Genomic DNA, 21,920 nt, shown 5'->3' with positions numbered 1-21,920 from the left:
TCTATGGTATTAGTACCTTCAGAATAAAAGTACTGAATATTGAATTCTTTAAATGCTTTTTCTTTTTAATTAGCATATACAAGATGTAATTTTATCAGGATATTGAAGTTATTTCAGTATCTCAATAACAAAATATGTTGAAAAAATTTAACCACCTGGTTAAACTTTCCTTTAAAAATGCTCTTTCTTTGTTTAGTTATTGTATTTAATGGTAGAAATGGTTCCAAAATAGAAATTTCATTGGCTGGTAAAGAGAGGTGATGGTGTAGCAGGAGAGGAATGGTACTTTTTGATCCTTTGGCTCATAGAGTCTCTAGGGAAAACAAAGTGATGGCATTTTAGATAATATAAAATATGATTCAGAATTAGGGGCCAAAAGTAGGACCAGTATCTCCTGGGTTGACTTAGGACTCTTCTAGATTTGACAGGGATATATGTGCACTAAATATTGTGTTCTTTTTTTTTTTTTTTTTTTTTTTCCTTATGAAGTAGTTTAAGTTGCCAAATCTTTGCCAGGAGGTTGATCATTGACCATATTTTTTTACTCCCTAATTACATTAATAGCTAGAGTTGTTTTATAGATTTTTCTTGAGACTGATGCCAGCCCTCTTATGGGTCTGAAAGTAATTGTAGCTTGAATCTAGACAATTTTTTTAGTCTTTAAAGTTTCCAGGGGTCTTCTTTATTTATTTGAGATATAAATTCTCCATCTGCTTCACTTCTCTGTGATACTTAAAAAATATACTTGCTATGAAATATAAGACATTTTATGTAGTTCTGAGATTAAAAAGAATTTAGATTAAAAATTCAGTGATGAGTAGTATTTAATTTTTATGTTGATACATCCATGACTGTAGTTCAGCCACTTTGTTGACTGTTCAACTCTTATTCTAATTTACACAGGTGTATATTGTAGGTGTTTGTTCCCTTAAAATCCAGAGTCTATCAGTGACACAACTTCCCTCTCCCTCTCTAAATGAGAATCATTGGTGAAGAGTATAGTATATATCTGGGTTCAAATTCTCTTTTAACCACCTGAATAAATTACATGTAATCTTTATGCCCCCTTTACATTTGTGAAATAAATATAATGCAGTCTACTTTTCAGAATTGTTATAAGGATGAGAGAAACGGTAAAATGCCAGATACTTTGCCTAGCTCTGAGTAAGTGGTAGCTAGATTGTTACTGCTGTTATGACTACTGAGTAGTACCCAGGGGTGCTTTGATAACATGATATAGACCCTGGGCTGTAAATGTACATTGAAAACCATATGCTGGATTAAGGAAAACTAGCCTACAAATTAAAGGGAGTTTATAGAGCCTTCTCTAGCAGATCATTTGTTGCATATTATTTGCTCAGATTTGTGAAAATAAATTAATCCTTCTATCTCTCAGTTGGTAAATGGATTTGAATGTGTTTTTCTTTTCCTTTTATTTTCAGGGTGCTATTTTCTTGGAAGGCGTAACTGTGAAAGGTGTAACTCAAGTAACTACTCAACCAAAGTTAGGAGAAGTACAGCAGAAATGTCATCAATTCTGTGGCTGGGAAGGGTAATAAACATTTTTAATTTTAATTAAGGTTTTAAATAAAAAAATCTCACTCTACAGTACTTAACATTAGTGCAAATAGTGACATAGCTTCTTTCTTTGCTCCTTAAAGTTTGTATTTTTCCATAGAGTTCTTAAAAAGATGTCAGGCAAGAGTTTATCAGATTTTTCTCAAGATAAACGAGAAATAACTAGACTTTTGAAACAAAATTATTTGACTCACACGTCTTCCAGGAATAAAAAATTACTATTTGGGTTTGATTCTACTGTTGCTGACTAATGTTTCAGTTGCCCTTATTATTCTATTAAGAGAGAAGAGGTGAAACTTGAATGTTTCTTATTTTCCAGTTTTTCTGTCATCAGAATCAACTTTAAATATGTTCTGTTCCTTACCATGACTTGAAGATGTTTATTGGACATTTCATGGGACAGGATTCAGAAGAGTTCACTGCTCTTACCTGTTGCTCTCAGGTCTTGGTGTGTCATCATTTCTGTTGATCATTGCTGTCTGTGGCAGAAAATTGTAATATAGCTGGAACATGATGAAACAGGATTATTGTTAAAAATTACTAACATAAAGAACTTTTGGACTGGCACATACATATCAATCAACTAGAAATAATTTCAACTAAAAAATGAAATGATGTCGAAGTGATACCAGTTTTAGTGTTCTGTTAATCCTTGCCAGTGTACTTTAATCTTGATGTAAATTTCTCTTGTTTTGTCACTTCTGGGCACCTTTTGAGTAGAAACTTGCCAACCTTGCAGAGTTAGGCCAAGTTGGCAGTGTCGTGATGGGGGAATATGGAGTCTAGAGAAATGTAAAAGCCTTAAGGCAATATTTAAACTTCTTCCTGAAGGAGTTCCCGTTGTGGCACAATGGAAACGGATCTGACTAGGAACTATGAGGTTGCGGGTTCGATCCCTGGCTTTGCTTAGTAGGTTAAGGATCCAGCGTTGCTGTGTGCTGTGGTGTAGGTCAGCAGCTGTAGCTCTGATTGGACCCCTGGCCTGGGAACCTCCGTATGCTGTGGGTGCGGCCCTAAAAAAAAAAAAAAAAGAAAAACAAAAAAAAATGAACTTCTTCCTGAAATGAAAGACTTATAAACATACTTGCTTTACTATTTACATCATATATATTAATATTTAAAAATTAGCCCAATAGTCATAGTGGTGGCAATTAGGATCTTGTTAACTTGTGTTCTAAAATGTCAGGAAAATGATAACTTTTTGTTAGCATACTTGTGAAAACTGATATTCCAATCGATGTTAATCTCATGATAGGGAGAACATTGTGATAAATGTGCAGCTTTTGAGATTGGTTTAGAACATGTATTGCTTTATATGGATACCTGCCATAATAGTAATACAGCATTCTTCTTTCAGGTCTGGATTCCCTGGAGCACAGCCCGTTTCCATGGACAAGCAAAATATTAAACTTTTGGAGCAGAAGCCATATAAAGTAAGCTGGAAAGCAGATGGTACTCGGTAAGTTAGACTTCTAGAAAAAGTTGTACTAATAACCTGAATGCTTGAGGAGTATTGTTTTGTTGTTAGAGAAGTTTTGCACTCCTGAGAGTGACTCCACTTGGGGCAGGGATTGAACCCGTGCCACAGCAATGACTTGAACCACTGCAGTGGCAATGCTGGATCCTTAGCTTGTTGGCCACAAGGGAACTCCAGTTTTGCTAGTATTCTTAAGCTGTGTAATACTGTTAACTCTCATTCGGCTAAATTTTTGGTTTTAGAGTTATGTTAGTTTGACATAAATCTATGCCAAATTTAAATATGAAAATGTTTTTTCTTAATAATATTGTGCTTTTTGGTATGTCTGCCACCCACTACATTGTCTTTAATGATTGTTGGGCACTTCTAAAATTAACAGATGTGTTATCAGTTTATAATCTAAAAATTACCAAGTCTCCTTAATTCATTCTGAATTTTGTTCCTTTGATAGTTTTTCTTTTTCTCTTAATCCTTGTTAATAATTTTTATAATTTTATACTCTTAAGGTTGTATTCTTACAACAAAGCTTACCTTCAAATTTCATATTCCTAAATTTAAAAATATTTATTAGTATAAGTTTTTTTATAATTTTTTTTTTGTCTTTTTGCCATTTCTTGGGCCGCACCCGCAGCATATAGAGGTTCCCAGGCTAGGGGTCTAATTGGAGCTGTGGCCACCAGCCTACACCAGAGCCACAGCAACGCGGGATCCGAGCCTCGTCTGCAACCTACACCACAGCTCACGGCAAGGCCCGATCCTTAACCCACTGAGCAAGGCCAGGGACTGAACCTGCAACCTCATGGTTCCTAGTAGGATTTGCTAACCACTGCGCCACGATGGGAACTCCTATTAGTATAAGTTTTATGCTTCCTCAATAACATTCAACTTTTTCTTTCTTTTTTGTAATCCATTTTTTATATCTTTGCTGTGTGTATTTATTCATTCTGCAAATCTTATAATAGTTGAGATAATTATTTTAACAAATATTAATGTAAAAGTCTTTCATGATAAAGAAAATATTTTAAAATAATTAGGAGTACATAAGTATGTACATGAAATATGTATATTTTAGTTTTTTCCCCAGCTTTGTATGTAATATGGTATTAACTGTCGTCATTATGTCATGTATTATATCTTCAGAAATTATTTGTCTTATAACTGGCGTTTGTACCCTTTGACCAGTACCTCCTCATTTTCTTCACCCTCTTAGCTCCTGGAAACCCACCGTTCTATTCTGTTTCTGTGAGTTGGCTTTTTTAGATTTCACATGTAAGTGGTACCATACAGCGTTTGTCTTTCTCTGTCTGACTTAATACCACTTAGCATAATGCCTTCGAGTTCTGTCTGTGTTGTCACAAATGACAGGATGTCCTTCTTTCTCATGGCTGAATAATATTCCATTGTATATATATACATATGCCACATCTTTATCTGTTCATCCGTTGGTGGATACTTAGGTTGTTTTCATATCTTGGCTTTGTGAATAATGCCGTAATAGAAATGGGAAAGAAGATATCTCTTCAGAATCTTGTTTTCATATTTTAGTATTAAAAGGTTCTTTTGAAGTTAATATGGGTTGAATATAACTTTTAGGAAAAGTCTTTGAGTGCCAAAGTGATAATTATGTCTTTTTTATCATGCTGTCTTCATCTGTATTTCACTTGTGATGACCTTAAAAGCTACATATTGAAATACGGATCAGGGCAAATACAATTTGATTTTAATATTAGGTTAATATAGTGATATTATTTCAACATGACATGCTTTCTGGTAATTTATTATACTTTATTTTTATTATTTGGGGATGTATCAAAATACTTTCTTTAATTTTTTTTTTTTTAGTGGAAACAATCTTTCTCTTCAACTTAGCATTTTTTAGCTTTTTTTGGATTTTGTTGGTAACAGGTTCCTTAAATAAAGTTCAGAAAATAACAAATAAGGAGTTCCTGTCGTGGCTCAACAGTAAAGATCCTGACTAGTATCCATGAGGACTCAGGTTCAATCCTTGGCTTTGCTCAGTTGGTTAAGGATCTGGCATTGGCGGTGAGCTCTGGTGTAGGTCTCAGACATGGCTTGGATCTGGCTTGGATTTGGTGTTGCTATGGCTGTGGCATAGGCCGGTGGCTGCAGCTTCAGTTCAACCCCTAGCCTGGGAATTTCCATATGCTGTGGGTGCAGCCCTAAAAAAAACGAGAAAAAAAAAAAAAAAAAAGAAACTAACAAATAAAAAGAAGAAAATAAAAATAGTTAATTTATCACCTGGAGATAACCTCTACCAATATCATAATACTGACATTATTCTTGTGGTTGTAAAGCAGTTATTGTTTTTAATATTAATACTTGATATGGTGACTCCAAATAGTTAAATAACAAGTATGTTTTACATATATATATATGTTCTTTGTTTATAGTATTTTGAATTTACTTTAAAAAGGAACTAGCTTTAAAAATAATACATGATAATTCAAGCAGTGTAGAGAGATAAAATGAAAAAGTTGTTTACCTTGTGTGTTTCCAGGAGTATTCATTCTGTAAGGATGAATCTACAGGGATGGATATAGTTAAAGATTCACAGATATATAGACAGTTTGGGTTATTTTCCTCTTCCATGTCCTCCTCCCCATACATATATATTTTTGAAGGATAAGTAAAATGAGCCTCATTGCTTATTTTCAGAATGTTAAAATTATACTTAACTGTTTGGATTAGAATACGTTTAGCATCATGTCTGTTAAATTGGTAATAAGGATCAGCAGAAGTTAAGTTGTTGAGACATATTTTTAATATATATGTTATATATAGTATATATGACATATAATACATATTTTAATATTATAGATATATAACAGTGTCTTAACAGATGGGTTTATTCCCTGCTTCTTTGAATGGAGAACTAGTGCAAAAGGTGAGAAGCAAAGGTGTCTGTCTCTAGGCTTTGTACTACAAAATAGTCTGGGGGTTTGGGGGCACGAGGCAGAGCTTTGATCTGATGAGTTTCATATTCTGGATCTTCTTACTGCTGCGTTGCCTTCTCCGTAATACTCAGGCTGTGGTCCTGGCAAACCTTGAGCAAAATAAAGTCTGCAAACTATGTCATTTGTATTCTGCCATCCTTCTCCCCTTATCCCCACAGTTTTATAATCCCTTTTCTATATCTAAGTATTGTCAGACCCCCTAAATTATTAGCTAAAGTAATTTGAGCTATTGTTTTGTTTTGTTTTTTGATTGCAGAGACATGAATTCTTAACCTGCTGTGACATAGTGGGCACTCCTAGTAGAATTTTTTTGTGTACTTAGTTTATTAACAGAGTTTGTAATGCAATAAAAAGTAACAATTTTCAAAATTCATTCAAAATGCAACATCTGTGTGAAAGTGGTAGACAATTATAAATATATAAAAATTTTAGAATTAATCTTGATTTAATTTAATCTAGAGATTAAATATTATAAATTTAATTTAAATGGTTTCTGAATTCTTACCTAAATAAAAACCAAATTATTATTTTTTGTAACTACTATTGTAATGCAAGTAATAAAGTAAGAGAAAATGACTCAGAATTTAAAAAAAATGTATTGTGAAGTTCCGTGGTAGCTCAGTGGGTTAAGGATCTGGTGTTGTCACTTCTGTGGCTTGGGTTGCTGTGTGGTGCCAGTTTCATCTCTGGCCTGGGAACTTTGACATGCCACAGGCATGGCCATAATAAAAAAAAATAATAAAAGAATTATTGCTATGTGAATAATTTGTAGTAGACAAGCAAATCTTTCTAATGAATCAATAATCATAATGAAAGCAAATCTCATGAGGGCTGAAATGTTTGTCTTTTTAAACTACTATGTCCCTCATGCCTAGAACAGTGCCTGGCACATGGTGGGCACTCAGTAAATGTTTATTGGATGAGTTAGTCCGTGAAGCTGCCAGTCTTCACATGAAAGCTATGGAAACACTTATGGTAGTTGGGAAATTTTGAGATTTTAAAAGATCGCATTAATTTCAAAGCAAACATGTGAACCATTTAGCAAAAAAAAAAAAAAAAAAGGAGAAGCGTATTTCAAGGAAAAGGATACTAGGGTAAAATAAAGCTAGACGGCCCTAAGAAAGAACTTTTGTTTGGATATATGTAAGATACATGTGGTCCATTCCCCCCTCCTCCCCGCCCCAAGTTGTTGTAAAAGGGTTAAGTGAAGTAATTTAAAATACCATACACACACACATATAATACACAGACATATACAAGCATCCTTGCTTTAAGAAAAACTGAGTATGCAAAGTAAATGTGGGACATGGCTTACAAGGAAAATTATTGTGGAAATAAAAGGAAAACCACTTGGACATTTATGGAAATGTAGTTTATAGTCAGCTTTTTATAACACATCTATTTAAGTGAAATACACTTGTATAATGCTCCTTGGAGGAAATCATAGACAGATTCATTCCTCCTGAACCCTGGGCTGGGCATCCTCCTCTTTCATGCATTCAGAAATGAAATTGAAAGCGTATTACCTCCAGGGCTCTGTGTCAGGTGCTGAATGGATCAGGAATGCTTAAGACAGAAGCCTCATCTGTTAAGTTTTTCACCTAATTCACAGTGCAGCAAATATTTTCTGTTAGGGCTAGATAGTAAATGTTTTTAGGCTTTGTGGTCATGTGGTTTCTGACTCAGTTACTCAGCTCCGCAGTGCAAAAGCAGCTATATTCTGCTGTTCCCACATAAAGAAATGAGTGTAACCATGTTCCAATAAAATTTTATTTATAAAAACAAGTTGTAGGCCAGAGTTGGCCTTTTGGTCATAGCTTACCAATGTATGATTGAATACATTCTTTTGAAAAAAGACTATTTTAACATCTCAGATTTTTTCTTTCTTTATAAGAAAGTGTAAAAGTGAACTTAAGGTAAGAAGACATAAGTTTAATATAAAGATATTTTTGTTTAAAAATTTACCTCAGTAAATTATAAAAATTGAAATAAGTTCTTCTTCTCATTAATTGTGTGTTATTTGTTAGCCCCTGGTACTCTGACAGGATTTTTAATGCAAGTAATTCATTAAATATATAAATTTGAAAGATAAATTGTTTTTTTTTCCTCAAAAATTTCATGTCCATGCCTTTGTTATAACCGAGTATTCAACGTGTGGTCATGCTATATGTGTCCTGACAAAGGTACTTAGTGACTTGTAGAAATAGCTGTTGTGTGGATAAACTATTTACAAGATGTTCAGGCAGCTTCTGTATTTGCTGCTCTGATGGTTTTTATACAGAACAGTGTAATTACCCCAGGTAGTTACTAACCTGCTTGCATCCTTTGACATGTATCTCATTAATAATGTTTGTAGCAGATGTTTATTCTAATGAATGGAGCTTAATGTTCAGACAGGAGTAGTGTGGATAAAGTGGTATGCTAGGAACGTTTTCTATACTGAGAGGAATATTAAAGAGGTTTTGGATGTCTCTGGAATAATTTTCAGTGAACTACAAACAAACTACGTTTTTATACTATTTAGGAACAGAATGCGTAAATCAAGTAATATCAATGAAGTGATGATGTATATACAACTGTAATTTAGATTTGCTCACTTAGCTATTTTTAAGTTCCACTTGAGGGAGGACATCAGAGCAAATATTAATTTCTGTTTAGCTCTAGTTTTCTTTTGACTGAAAAGCAAGTAGTTTTTGATATATATATGACATAAGATCTTTGTATATTGCTATTAAATAAGAATTTATCTCCTATCTTATTTCTAGTAAGTATTAGTTAGATCCGTAACATTATATCTAACAGAAACTCACTAGTAAAAAAAATTTCACTTGGCAAGGACTTTTAATTTTTAAATTATTTTGGAAAGACTTATCATTTTTGTGAATGTGTTTGAGGGGCCAAAATCCAGAAAATAAAATATTTGCTTTAATCATATAACTAGATAGTGGCAAAATCAGCAGTACAACCCTGGTCTTCTGTTCTTTAGCTTCCCCGCCCCCCACCCCCATAGTTCTGTATTCTAGAATTGGGATGTCTAAAATATGGTTGAAGGTAGTTTTCTTCATTATATAGTCAACTAATTTTGAGACTTATTGATAGTTTAATGTCATACCTCTGGTGATAACCAAAAACCCTTTGAGAGAATGTGGACCAGATTATATAATTTAAAAACTCCAGTTCAGTTTTTCCAGCCTTCCCCCCACCCTTTTTTACCCCTGTTCTTGCTCATGGGGAAGTTTGAATGGCCAGGGATCAAACCCAAGCCACAGCTTTGACAATGCCAAGTCCTTAACCATTAGGCCACCAGGGAACTCCCTCTGGCTCTGTGGTTTTTTTTTTTTTTTTTAGCAGTAGTTTCAAAAAAACCCTGAATCCCTACATACTATGAGGAATTCAGGCCACTTTTCTTGCATCTGGGAGGAACACAATAAAGCCATGATGCCGGTTTGTTTTTTTTTTTTTTCCTTCTCATGGAGAAGGGAGACAAGGAGTGATTAAAGGTCAGTCAGAAGCACTGTTTACTGATCTGAAGTTATAATTGGTGATGTCTGGTAGTAAATTGGTTAAAAAAGAAAGTAGTGAAACTCATTTTACTTTTAATCCTTCTCCAAGCCCAAATCTTACTTGGAGCCCCATTATATAAAAGACAAAAGTGGGACTGTTTTGGTTGTTGAACATTTCAGGGCAGCAGCATTCTGGGTGATCTCTAAGGTCACCATGGAACTTTTTAGGGCAGCAAGTCCCAAGTACCATGGTGTGTTTGGGTTACATTATCATCATAATTATATTACTAGTTTGTTAATTTAAAAAAAAAGTAATTCAGACATCCAAATCATAGCCTTAGTTGGCTCTGAGAATTTGCGTTTTTGAAAGCACCCCAGTTGATCGTGATTTCTAGCCAGGTTTGGGAACCACGGCCTCTAGTGCCCTGTTGGACACAGTTTAAAAATCAGTGCCTTAAACAAGAACAGTATTTGGCCAGCCATTGTGTTAAGGATACTGCTAAGAATTTGTCCACTAATTGATGAAAGGAAATTCATATAAAATGCTTATTAGTATGGTCAATAAATATTATTGTTGTCATAGTTTAAGACTCTTTGGAAAATCATTTTCACACGGTAACTATCGTGTGGTTTCCCAGAATTCATTCTCTGAGGATGTGGGATAGTTATTGTTCAGGAAGAAAAGTAGGTATCTAATACCTACTAGAATAGTAGGTATTCTAATATTTTAAAATCAGACTTTGAAATAGATATCAGCTAGTCACATCTTTAAGATTTACTGAAGGATAAAAGGTCCTTTATCAGTTTCTTCAATTCAGTCCTAAGTGTGAGAATTACTACTTATTATTAGTAGAGATATTGTTTCTCAAATGATACTTAAAAATAAAAATCAACTAAATTCATTACCATATCTGGCAAGAAAACTCTTAGAGCTAAACAGATATAGGTAAAACATCTGTTGCAATCCCTGGTTAGAATTTGAGGTTGCCCATGTTTTAGGAATAGCAAACATCTGGAACTTTGAAATGTTAGGAAAAAAAATCCTTTTTTGTTTCTAAATTCTCTCTCTTTATGTATATATGTTTCTAAATTCTCTCTTTATATATATATATATATATATATATATATTTTTTTTTTTAATAGAGCTAGGCTACAGGACCCAAATATATAAGGAGGTTATATAGGATAAAGAGATTAAACTTGTCTCTTACAGTCGTATATACAGTCAACAGCTATTTATTGCACATCTGCCATATGCCAGAGCTTTTCCTGAACTTAGGTAATTAGAACTAACGTCTTTAATATGATCATTTTTATTTCTTAATGTGAGCATTTTCCATTTTTAGAACATACTTTAAAAAATACTATTTAATTGATGCCAAGATAAAATTTTTGCTCTCTACTATTGAAGCATTTGGACTGTTTCCAGTTTTTTTTTTCTTTTATAAATAACTCCTAATACCCATCTTTGTGTAGGTTATGATGAAAACAGTATTACTTGATAAAGAGTATGGGAACTTCTGAAGTCCTTGCCACATCTTGCCAAAGGTTGTGTGATACACCTCAAACACCATCACCCAAAGAGCCCATTTTACTGCATCCTTGGCAATTTTGGGTAGTTTCATTTAGTATAAATAATAATGTAGCCAGGTTGACAATTGGAAAGTGAAACTTGTTATTGACTTAATTAGCATTTTGGAGCACATCAGTATGGTTGCACAAGTCTATTACGGGTTTTTTTGTTTTGTTTTGTTTTGGTGTTTTTAGGGCCATGTGTGCGGCATATGGAAGTTCCCAGGCTCCCAGGCTAGGGGTTAAATCAGACCTACAGCTGCTGGCCTATGCCAGAGCCACAGCAATGCCAGATCCAAGCCATGTGTGCGACCTACACCACAGCTCATGGCAATGCCGGATCTTTAACCCACTGAGTGAGGCCAGGGATTGAACCTGTGTCCTCGTGGATGCTAGTTGGGTTTGTTACCACCGAGCCACAATGAGAACTTCTCTATTATGTATTTTGGCTATGGTAACAATTGTATTTTAACAGATAACACCTGTTGAGCACTTAGGTATGATAGGAGACATCATTCTGAGTCTTTTATACAGAGTATCTCATGTGCACAACTCTGTGAGGTATACGTGCTATTATTATCCCCATTGTCCCACCCTTTCTTCCTTCCTTCCTTTCTTCCTTCCTTCCTTCCTTCCTTCCTTCCTTCCTTCCTTCCTTCCTTCCTTCCTTCCTTTCCTTCTTTCCTTCTTTCCTTCTTTCATTTGCTTTTTAGGGCCACACTCGTGGCATATGGAGGTTCCCAGGCGAGGGGTCTAATTGGAGCTATAGCTGCCAGCCCACAGCCACAGCAACAGCAACACTATTTCCGATCCTACATCACAGCTCACGGCAACGCTGGGTCCTTAACTCAGTGAGGTCAGGGATTGAACCTGAACCTCATGGTTTCTAGTCGGATTTGTTTCTGCTGCGCCGCAATGGGGACTCCTATCCCTGTTTTTTGAAAGAGGAAAATGAGGCATGTAAAGGCAAGTAAGTTTTCCAAGTCCACAGTTATGTTAAGTAACAGGAATGGACTGAATGTGGGTGGTCTGATTCTAGAGTCTAGGATCTTTACCACTGTACTGTATATAATACATGTATTTTTTCCCTTTGTTGCCAGATGCTGTCTTCACTATTCTTTTTCAGCATTTCTTTGGTACTTTTAACTATTTTATTCTTATAGGTGAATTTTTGTCTTAAAATATGCTTATTGTGATAATGTCCTCCTCATATGGGGAGATGAGAAGTTCTCCTTGTGAGAACTTTTATCCCACTCTTTGGGATCATCAATGTTAAGGGTTGGTTGTTTGGTTTTCTGGACACAATGCTTCCATCTTCCTGCCTGCTGCTGCCTTTTCTCACTGCCTGATTCTCCATATAAATGGATATGATATAAGCTGTTCTGTTGTAAACTGGAGAAAACTTTATGTCAAATCGCTTTGTGGTGGTAACTGGAATTGCATTGCACCTTTCCCTTAATGGGAAAATTATAAGGAATATTGCAGAAATAGTATTTATTGCTTTACTAGATAACTATTAAGCTACAGGAGATAGAAGGTCTTGAAGACAATACAAGGCACTGTAGGAAAACAATACAATTATTGCCCTTGAAGCAGCTTTAAGACGTTTTAAGAGATGTAGTAAAACTGTATAGTACAGAGCAGAATAAATAAGGAGAGATAACAAAGAACTGCTAAGAAACATTACTTGATAGTCCATATGAAATATGGGTGCTCATTTTGATTTTAGGAGTATAATAATTGGTGTCCTAGATGGATGTTTACCTTTAGTAGTGGAATAGAGGAGATACACACTGGATATTTAGTATTGAATAATACCACTAACCACACCAGAGGACATATGCCTCCTACTATGGAACTGTTTGTTGGATGAGATGTAAGGGGATTTTCATGCTTACTTTTTTGCAATTCCATGATCCTTTAAGAACTGGCTATTTGCTTGCCTGCTCTAGTCTATTATGTATGATAGTAGAAATGGTATGTACTAGATTGGGTAAAAAGGAAAAAACAAGTCTGTTCTTTGTGAATCAGTGAAAAATTGTTTGAAAGCATTGTAATTGATATTTTAAGAGTGCCTGCCCCATGCACAAGAAAACAGAAAGTAATCAGCTAGGTCAGGGACAGATGTAAAATAAAACAAAGCCTTTGGCATATTTTTGATCTTTTTTTCTCATGAAGACTGATTGTTTTATAAAAACCAAAATGTTTTTCATACCTTTCATACCCAAACCATTTTAAGAGCCTTTTAAATTTTTTTCTAGATCAAGGAAAATCCAAGTAATCCATGTGGCATCACTCTCAAATGGAAGAGCTGTTAAAAGGATACTGTACTTTACATATTTAATTTGTTCAAGGCTATGAAGTTCTAAAAAGCATAACCTGTAACATTCATGGTAATTAGTGCAAATGAATATATCATTTGATTTTATACTTTGAAGTCTAATATTCTGTGTTCTCATTTATGACCAGAGCTACTTAATCTAAAAGTAACTAATTAAAATAACCACGAGAGGCTTCTTAGTCTCAGAATAGATTCATGAAATTTGTTTATCAGTATTGGAACTAATTACCTGATCTGTGCAAGAATAATAATTTTGCAGTATTCTGTTACCTAAAGATTTTCAAATCCTCTTAATTAGGTCAAGTTCAATGAATATGTCTATACTCTGCTAATAAACCTTTTCCATTTTTACTAGTTGTGACTTTTCTAATTTGGACTATATATGTATATATATTATATATATATATATATACACACACACACATATAAAATGTCTGTTTTATTTTGTGATTCTGGTCACAAGATGAAAAGCTTTAATGAAAAAGATTATAGTGACTTTAAAAATATTTTCCCTCATTTTAAAAGTACTTTGTATTCATTATGGAAGAATTATAAAGGGATGATAAGGAAAAGGAAAAAAAATGAAAAGCAGTCATAATTTCACCTGTTAGAGATGTTGCTGCTAACGTTGGTGTGTGTATTTCCAGATCTGTGTCTCTATATATAAATATTATTTTGTTAAGTGAAAATGTATTCATTACACAGTATTTTTTAGTGCATATTATGGGCAATGTATCATTCTTGGTGGTGGAAATTACAATGGTTCCTGCTATAATGGCACTTCTATTAGGTGAAGTACATTTCCTACATACACTGTTTAGTATCTATGATTTATAGTTTAGTAATCTGCTATTTTTAATTAATGAACCCTAAATATTTTTATTTCATTAAACATTTTTCTGTTAGTGGACCAAAATAAATTTCTTTATTAAGGTAGTCTTTGCTTATGGTTAGATAAATCAAGTAGTACTAGAAAGTTTATGATTTAGATCCCTTCCCCATCCCTTCCTTCTATCAGTTTTGCTCCCTAAAGGCAACCACTTATTAACTATTCTTTTTTTTTTTTTTCTTTCTTTCTTTTTAGGGCCGCACCTGCAGCATATGGAGATTCCCTGGCCAGGGGTCTAATTGGAGCTACAGCTGCCAGCCTACACCACAGCCACAGCAACTCGGGATCTGAACGCGTCTGTGACCTACACCACAGCTCATGGCAACGCCGGATCCTTAACCCACTGAGTGAGGCCCGGGGTCGAACCTCATGGTTCCTAGTCAGATAAGTTTCTTGCTGTGCCACGACAGGAACTCCTCATTCTTTTTTTTTTTTTTTTTTTTTTTTTAACTTACTTTGTGGTTATCCCCAAACCGCTGTATAATTAATGTGTTTATGTTGCTGTTTATTAAAATCAACTTTAAGTGAGTTCTTAACATGTTCACTGAGGAGGTAGCCCACCAAAATCTATGTGCCCCTTTCTCCCTCCTTGTTTCTCATAGGTAAAAGATTATTGTTACTTCCTCATTGATCATGCCTGTGTGTTTATACTAACTTAAACACCCTTACGTAGTGTTTCTTAAAGTCTTCTAAGATGAGGACTTTAGAGTTCCCTGTCTTCCTTTACTTCTGTATATCAGCTCTAACTCTAATAGTGTCAACTCTGTTTACATCTACATGCTGTTTGTTAAACGTAGGGTTTTTGTTTTCTGTAAGTGTATGGCTGAATTTGAATTCTGAAAATACTTACTTTTTTCACTGAAACTGGTTTAGATTAGCGGAAAGAAATAGATTTCCTTTTTTTTTTTGTTTTTGTTTTTAGGGCTGCACCTGTGGCATATGGAAGTTCCCAGGCTATCAGTTGAATTGAGCTGCAGCTGCCATCCTGTGCCACAGCCACAGCAATGCAGGATCTGAGCCACATCTTCAACCTACACTACAGCTCATGGCAATGCCAGATGGTCAACCCACTGAATGAGGCCAGGGATTGAACCCACACCCTCATGGACACTAGTCAGGTTCGTAACCTGAGCCATAATGGGAACTCCCTAGATTTCCTTTTTTATGGCATGAAAAGAAATCACTCTAATATTTCAAACACATAGGATTTTTTTTTCTCTTTTTTTAAATTTTATGGCCACATCTGTGGCATATGGAAGGTTCTAGGCCAGAGATTAAATCTGAGTTGCAGCTGTGACCTGTGCTGAAGCTATGGCAGCCCCAGATCCTTTAACACACTGTGCCAGGCCAGGGATTGAACCTGCACCTCCACAGTGACCCAAGCCATTGCAGTCAGATTCTTAACCCACTGTGCCACAGTGGGAACTCCCACAGAGGGATTTAATACATAGAGCGGGGTTCAAAGGCTTCGAAAGGATATAGGAGCAAAAGGATCACCTGGAGTTCAGCCAGCTGCTACTACCTCTGATTAGAGCCTGGTTGCTGTGTGCTGCTGAGACTTGGAGGAGGCACTGCTCCTCTGGCTGCTGCTGTTGGGATGCACTCCCCACTGCGGCACTGGAGCCAAGGAGGGGCCCATCCTCCTGTGGCTGCTGTTGTAAATGGTTCGTTCTGCCTGAGATGCTGCCAGAAGCAGGTCACTAGGTTTTTCCCATCCTCCTTTTCCCCCTAGTCTCCTTCCAGGGAGCTGGAAAGTGTTCTTTGCTTACTTCTCAACTGCAGATCCACTGAAAGCGCAGCAGTGAAGGAATGGAGCTGACTGAGAGAGCTAACTTGCCCAGAGTTCTCAGTCATGCCTAATCTGCCACTTTGAGTGGAATGTTCCTTTTGTTGAATTTAAATAGTTTCTTTTTTAACTCTAATAATTGCCTTTCCCCTATAAAGTTTTTTCCAAGGTTTTAGTCATTTATTTCTTTTTTCAATTATTTTTTGTTATGCTAAAACTGCTTTTCTCTTTTAGAGCCTTCTATGATTTCTAACCTTTGTATGATGCTCTGTCCTCAACATTTTCCTAGTAGGATCTAGTTGTCTGGGATTTTGTGTTTTTCTTTCCTCCCCTGTCTTTCCATCCCTTTTCTTTCTTTCTTTAGATTTATTCTCTCACTTTGCAGAGGCACCTCTTTAGTTCACATCCTAAGAAAGTATGTGTAGGAAAAAACCCCACATATACTTAGGTGTATGAAAATGCTGTCACTCTGGTCCTATATTTAGTGGTTTGACTATGTATAAAATTTTAGATTAGAAGTGATTTTTCTCTTTAATATTCTCTTAAAAACTTGACTTCAGGATTCCCTGGGGACCCAGCTCTTAAGGATTTGGCATTGTCACTGCTGTGGCTCAGGTTCTGTCCCTGGCCCAGGAACTTCTGCATGCTGTGGATGCGGCCAAAAGAAAAAACAAACAAACAAATCAGACTTAGATATCTTCTTTTAACCTCTGCCACTGGTAAAAGGTCTGATATTATTCTGATTGACTTCTTGTAAGTGCTGTGCCTCTGGGTACCTTCAGGATTTTCTCTTTATTCTTGCCTTAAAGTTTCCCAGTGCTTTCTGATTATATGGGGTTCTCCCACTTCCACCTTTCCATTCATTGTGCTGAGTGCTTGGTGATCTCTTTGAATCTGAAAATCTGAGTTATTCCACTAATGGAAATTTTATCTGATATTTTAGTTCCTCTTTTTTTAAATTTTCCTTTTCTAGCACTACTATTGATGGTTATATCCCCTAGATTCTTTTTTCTTCTCTGATCTTTTTCAGAGCAAGTGATTCAAGATATTCCAAGATATTCAGGATGAAAGTAGTAATCTTTTTATAATCTAAGTTAATCTCAAAGTGATTTACAATGAACTCTGTCATATTCTTTTTGTTGGAAGTGAGATGCAAATCCAGCTCATACTCAAAGGGTGGGAGATTAAGCCCCACCTCTTAAAAGGAAGAGTGTCAATGAGTTTGAGAATTTGTGGACCTATTTTGAAAACCACCAGTTGTCTTTATATTTAAAAAAAAAATCTAACTTTGTTATCATTTTGATAGTATCTCGAGAGGAAAAGGAGCCATACTGGATCATTATATTCCATTATATGAATGCACCATAATTTATTTGAGAAATCTTGTGTGGTTGAAAATTTAGATCATTTTGACATTTTTGCTTTCATAAAAAACAGTACTGTAATAATATTATTCTAGGTAATTTTTTCATATGAGTTCTTATTACCTGATAGTTCATTACAATCATTTCTTGCTCCATTCTGTATATACTAGAATGCATTTGTGGGAGTACATCCACACTTTTTTAAAGTAAGAAGCTCCAATGTATTAAATATCTTTGTGGGGTTTTTTTTTACAGTGATATTTAAGGGCCATGTTTTGAATTAATATATTTTAATGATTTATTAAACAGATTTATGACTGAAAAAATTTTTCCTATCACTTTTGGTTTAGTTTTGGCGTTTTATGATTGCACTAGATGGCAGCAGAGGACCAGCTTTAATCAGGCTGCTTTTGTGATGCAGTAGCATTCTATTACCTAGTGCACTGTTTTTCCAATACATCTCAAAACATTAGTTTGGGATTATTAAGAATTTAGTAAGGATTAGTGGGATCATGTATACAATAGTATTGAAAGCATAGGAGTTTTGCTAACGTTTCCTTGTTCTTTTATGCATCACATCTGAATTATTTGTAGATGACGATGTAGTGTCATTTTGGAACTATTTTTGTAAAAGTGATTTTGCCATATTAAAGTCTCTGAAAATGGTTTGTTTGCTTCAGGAAACTGATGTTCTTATGTTGGAATCTTAGAGAGTGAAAGGATGATTTGAAGATTCTCTTTTATACCATCTGGGTTTTGCTCTCAATTGTTTGGGTTGGGAGCAAAGGATTCTGTAGAAAAACTTGATATTGGAATGTAACTCTTCTATTTTAGATAGTGAAATTTATGTTCATAAGGGTAGAAAAGTTGGTAGGCCCGTACCTGGTATATGAAGAATAGTGATTTTAATATATGTGCTCCAATTGTATTTTGGGAAATAAATTTCTATAACTATATACCTTCTTTGAAAAAAAATCATGTATCATCTAATATTTTTAGTTTCTTTAGGAACTATATTCAGCTTTTGCGTGTTTATGGTAATCTGGTTCTCAAAAGGCATTAGTATCTGTGAACTAGGTAAAGAAATTGGAAGTGAGTAATTCTGACAACTCTTTTTTAAATCGTGATATCTGATTTGATGATTTTATATGTAGCTCATCTTAGTACAGTATGTCCCTGGCTTTTAGCTGAGCTCTGATGTTGCTGCTATTGCTGATGTTTTTGCTGGCAGGTGAACTTTTTGGGACAACTTTTATTTTAGTAACACCTCAGACTTTAGAAAATTTAAGTTTTAAAATATTTTTGCATGGGCAGAGAACTAAATTGTTTCCCCATGAATTATTTAAAATGGCTTTTAAGCCTTTTAAGAGTTATATTAGCTTGATAAAATGTAAACTACTGGCTAGAGGTACATAATAATATATATCTAAAACAAAACTGTTGCTTAAATTGTGAATTTTAAGCAAATGCACATTGAATCGACTCTGTGATCTGGCCTTGGTAGTTGCCTTAATATTAGGAGTCCATATTGTATTTTTGTAATCTCAGTGTTTAGCTATTGACATTGTTGTATCTAGAATTGTTCCCAGTACTTTTATGGGAACATAAACAAAGACCTGTTGTGAAATAGTTACTTTCTAATAGTGTGATCCAGTAAACATTGTATACTAATAAATGGGGAAATTAAAAGTCATTTAAAACATTTGGAGTGCTTAGATGTAGTTTTCTTACTTACATTTCATTATGTGCATGGAGCAGTATTAAATCAAGCATCGTCATGTTATGCATTTTCCACATGTGTTTTTAATTAACTCTCTTAAAAATAATCTTAGTGGTGCTATTAGTCTATTTATAGATTTAAAATAAATAACAGGATTTTTATAGTAAAATATGTATGGTAAAGTACAGTATCTGTGTTAAAAGTAGATTTATTTCAAATTTCTTAGAGATTAGGTCTTTCTCTCCCTTTCTCTAAAATAAGAAAAAAATTCATTGTCCTAATAGAAATAACACACAAAAATATTTGCTTGTTTTAAAAAAATTTCTAGGAGTTCCTGTTCTGGCTCAGTGGTAACAAACCTGACCAGTATCCATGAGGATGTGGGTTTGATCCCTGGCCTTGCTCAGTGGGTTAAGGATCCAGCATTGTGGAGAGCTGAGGTGTGGGTCGCAGATGTGACTTGTGGCTGCAGTGTAGGCTCCAGCTGCAGCTCTGATTTGACCCTGGGAATTTCCTGTTGCAGGTGTGGCCCTAAAAAGAAAAAAAAAAATTTCTAATTTGAGAGGAAAATTAGTTTGTGTCTGTTTTATTTTATTTTTAATATATTTTAAGAGTATTTGTCCACATTTTTTTAAAAATTTCAAAGTTCTGAAATACATCTAACTCCAAAGTTTTCAAATAAGAGAGATTGTGAGTCTGAATTAGGTATTTTGCATAGTAAGTAAAATCATGGACATATAAAGATAATTATGTAATAAAATTCTAAAAACCAAAATACTCAAGTATATTAGCTTGAAAAACAGGTATATATTTGAGAAGAAGAGTAGTATAGTGGTTAAGAGTTTGGGTGTTGAAACTAGATGACCTGGGTTCAAATCCTGCTTGACACTTAGTGTCTGGTGAGTGTTGTTGATAGTTACACATTCTACCAAATTAATAGATTCACTAAAATAAAATAGATCAAACTATAACTTTCTAAAAAGAAATTCTGTAGTTATGGTAAAGTTCTATTTTTAAAAATTTGTACCTATTTGAAAAAAAGAAAATTTAAGACATGGTTCATGCCCTTAAATGGGTAAAAATTTAATTGCGAGATTAAAATGGAATATGTTAGAGAACAACATGAAATATAATTGCCTATAAATGATGTGATGTAGACTCTAGAATGTGGGAGGGAGTTCTCAGGAGGGGGAAGACTAGTGGAGGGTGAGTAACATGGGCAAGAGGAGCAGCACAAAGGGAGTAATGAGGCAGAAACAGCCTGCCTGAGCTGGACTGACCTCAACATTGGTGTAAATCCAGAATCTCTGTAAGTTCTGGCCACTGGGCAGTTTTAGGTGCTTAGACTAAAGAAAGAAAATTATTAAACTGGTGGCTGATTAAACTCTTACTTTATATTTTTAAACACATCAGAATTTTAATGATTGCTGAGCCATGATTGCTTTGATTTAAATTTTGACTGTGACACCAACTCCTACTTCTTGAATTGTTCTTAGGAAGTTGTGAGGTGGGAGAACCTTTATCTCAATCTTTTTTTTTTTTTTTGTCTTTTGTCTTTTTAGGGCCGCACCCAGGGCATATGGAGAGTCCCAGGCTAGGGGTCTAATTGGAGCTATGGCTGCCGGCCTACACCACAGCCACAGCAACGCTGGATCCTTAACCCACTGAGCAAGGCCAGGGATCGAACCGGCAACCTCATGGTTTCTAGTAGGATTTGTTTCCATTGAGCCACGACGGGAACTTCCTTTTATCTCAGTCTTCTTCAAGTTTAAGGGCACCTGGAATTGCTGCATCAGTTGGTTAGCCCAGTAACCTTTTTTTTTTTTTTTTTTTAAACTTTTATTTGCATTTATTTTTGTGAAATTTATTCCCGGGCCATAAGTTTTTGTTTCTTCAGTTTCTTCTGGGATATCTTTTTCTTCTATGCAACCTCCTCTTCTGGCTTAGGAACAATCTGCTCTTTTTCAGTAAGGATCATCTTAATGTGGCAGGGAGAACTCAGGTAAGGATTGATCTGGCCAGAGCTCTATTATAAGTCCTGCGCTGCATTTTGGGGGCTTTGTTCACCTGGATGTGCTGAATGACCGGAGACTCTACATCCAAGCCCTTCAGTTCAGCATTACTCTCTGCATTTTTGAGCATGTGCAATAAAAATTCACTCTTTTTGGGTCACTGACCCTGTGTCTAGCCCCAGGCCTATTTGGTATGGGCACACCTACCAGCTCCACCATTGTAATGACGAAATGGCACACATTGCTTCTGTAGAGTGACATCCTTCAGATCCTTGGTGGCTTTTCGAATATGCATACCCTTAATGGCCTGGGCAGTGTCATGGGTGTTCTTAAAGTGAACATGAAGATTTGAACTTCTTCATTCTCATGATTTTATGGGGTTTTTATGGGTCAAGTGAATAGCAAACCATTTTTAGAGGTCGCCTCAGGCTGCTTACCGCAAAAGGCCAGTGGCCTTTGAGGTACTTAAAAGAGCTGTTTTTTTGAAATACAAAGTATGGGAGAAGAGTGTTTTTCATAGTGATAGGGAATACTTGAGGGGTAGTTGCTGCAGAAGGATAAGCAGAAAACCTACTTCTGTGACTGGAGGAAGAAAAGAAAGAGGTAATGTCACAGAGAACCAGCCCTTCTGAGACTCCTCAAGGAGTTTTCCTGACAGGAGGTAGGGGAAGACCCTATAGCAAATTTTCCATTGACTGACAGT

General features: G+C 35.3%; 1 protein-coding gene and 1 pseudogene across 2 annotated transcripts in view; one reads left to right on the top strand and one right to left on the bottom strand.

Moving 5' to 3' along the window:
* The window catches only part of RNGTT (RNA guanylyltransferase and 5'-phosphatase), a 209,122-nt gene that overhangs the window by 28,877 nt on the left and 158,325 nt on the right, over window positions 1–21,920 (top strand). For both annotated transcript variants that reach the window (XM_021089928.1, XM_021089934.1), the window contains exons 7-8: window positions 1,443–1,552; window positions 2,936–3,037. In XM_021089928.1, coding sequence (XP_020945587.1) covers window positions 1,443–1,552; window positions 2,936–3,037 — 212 coding nt within the window. The remainder of the gene's footprint in view (window positions 1–1,442; window positions 1,553–2,935; window positions 3,038–21,920) is intronic.
* LOC100520705 lies at window positions 20,424–21,761 on the bottom strand (annotated as a pseudogene).

The sequence above is a fragment of the Sus scrofa genome, chromosome 1 (assembly GCF_000003025.6).
Source record: "Sus scrofa isolate TJ Tabasco breed Duroc chromosome 1, Sscrofa11.1, whole genome shotgun sequence".
NCBI lineage: Eukaryota > Metazoa > Chordata > Mammalia > Artiodactyla > Suidae > Sus > Sus scrofa.
Note: the sequence above shows the minus strand (reverse complement) of the source record. Positions and strands in the feature narration are given on the sequence as shown.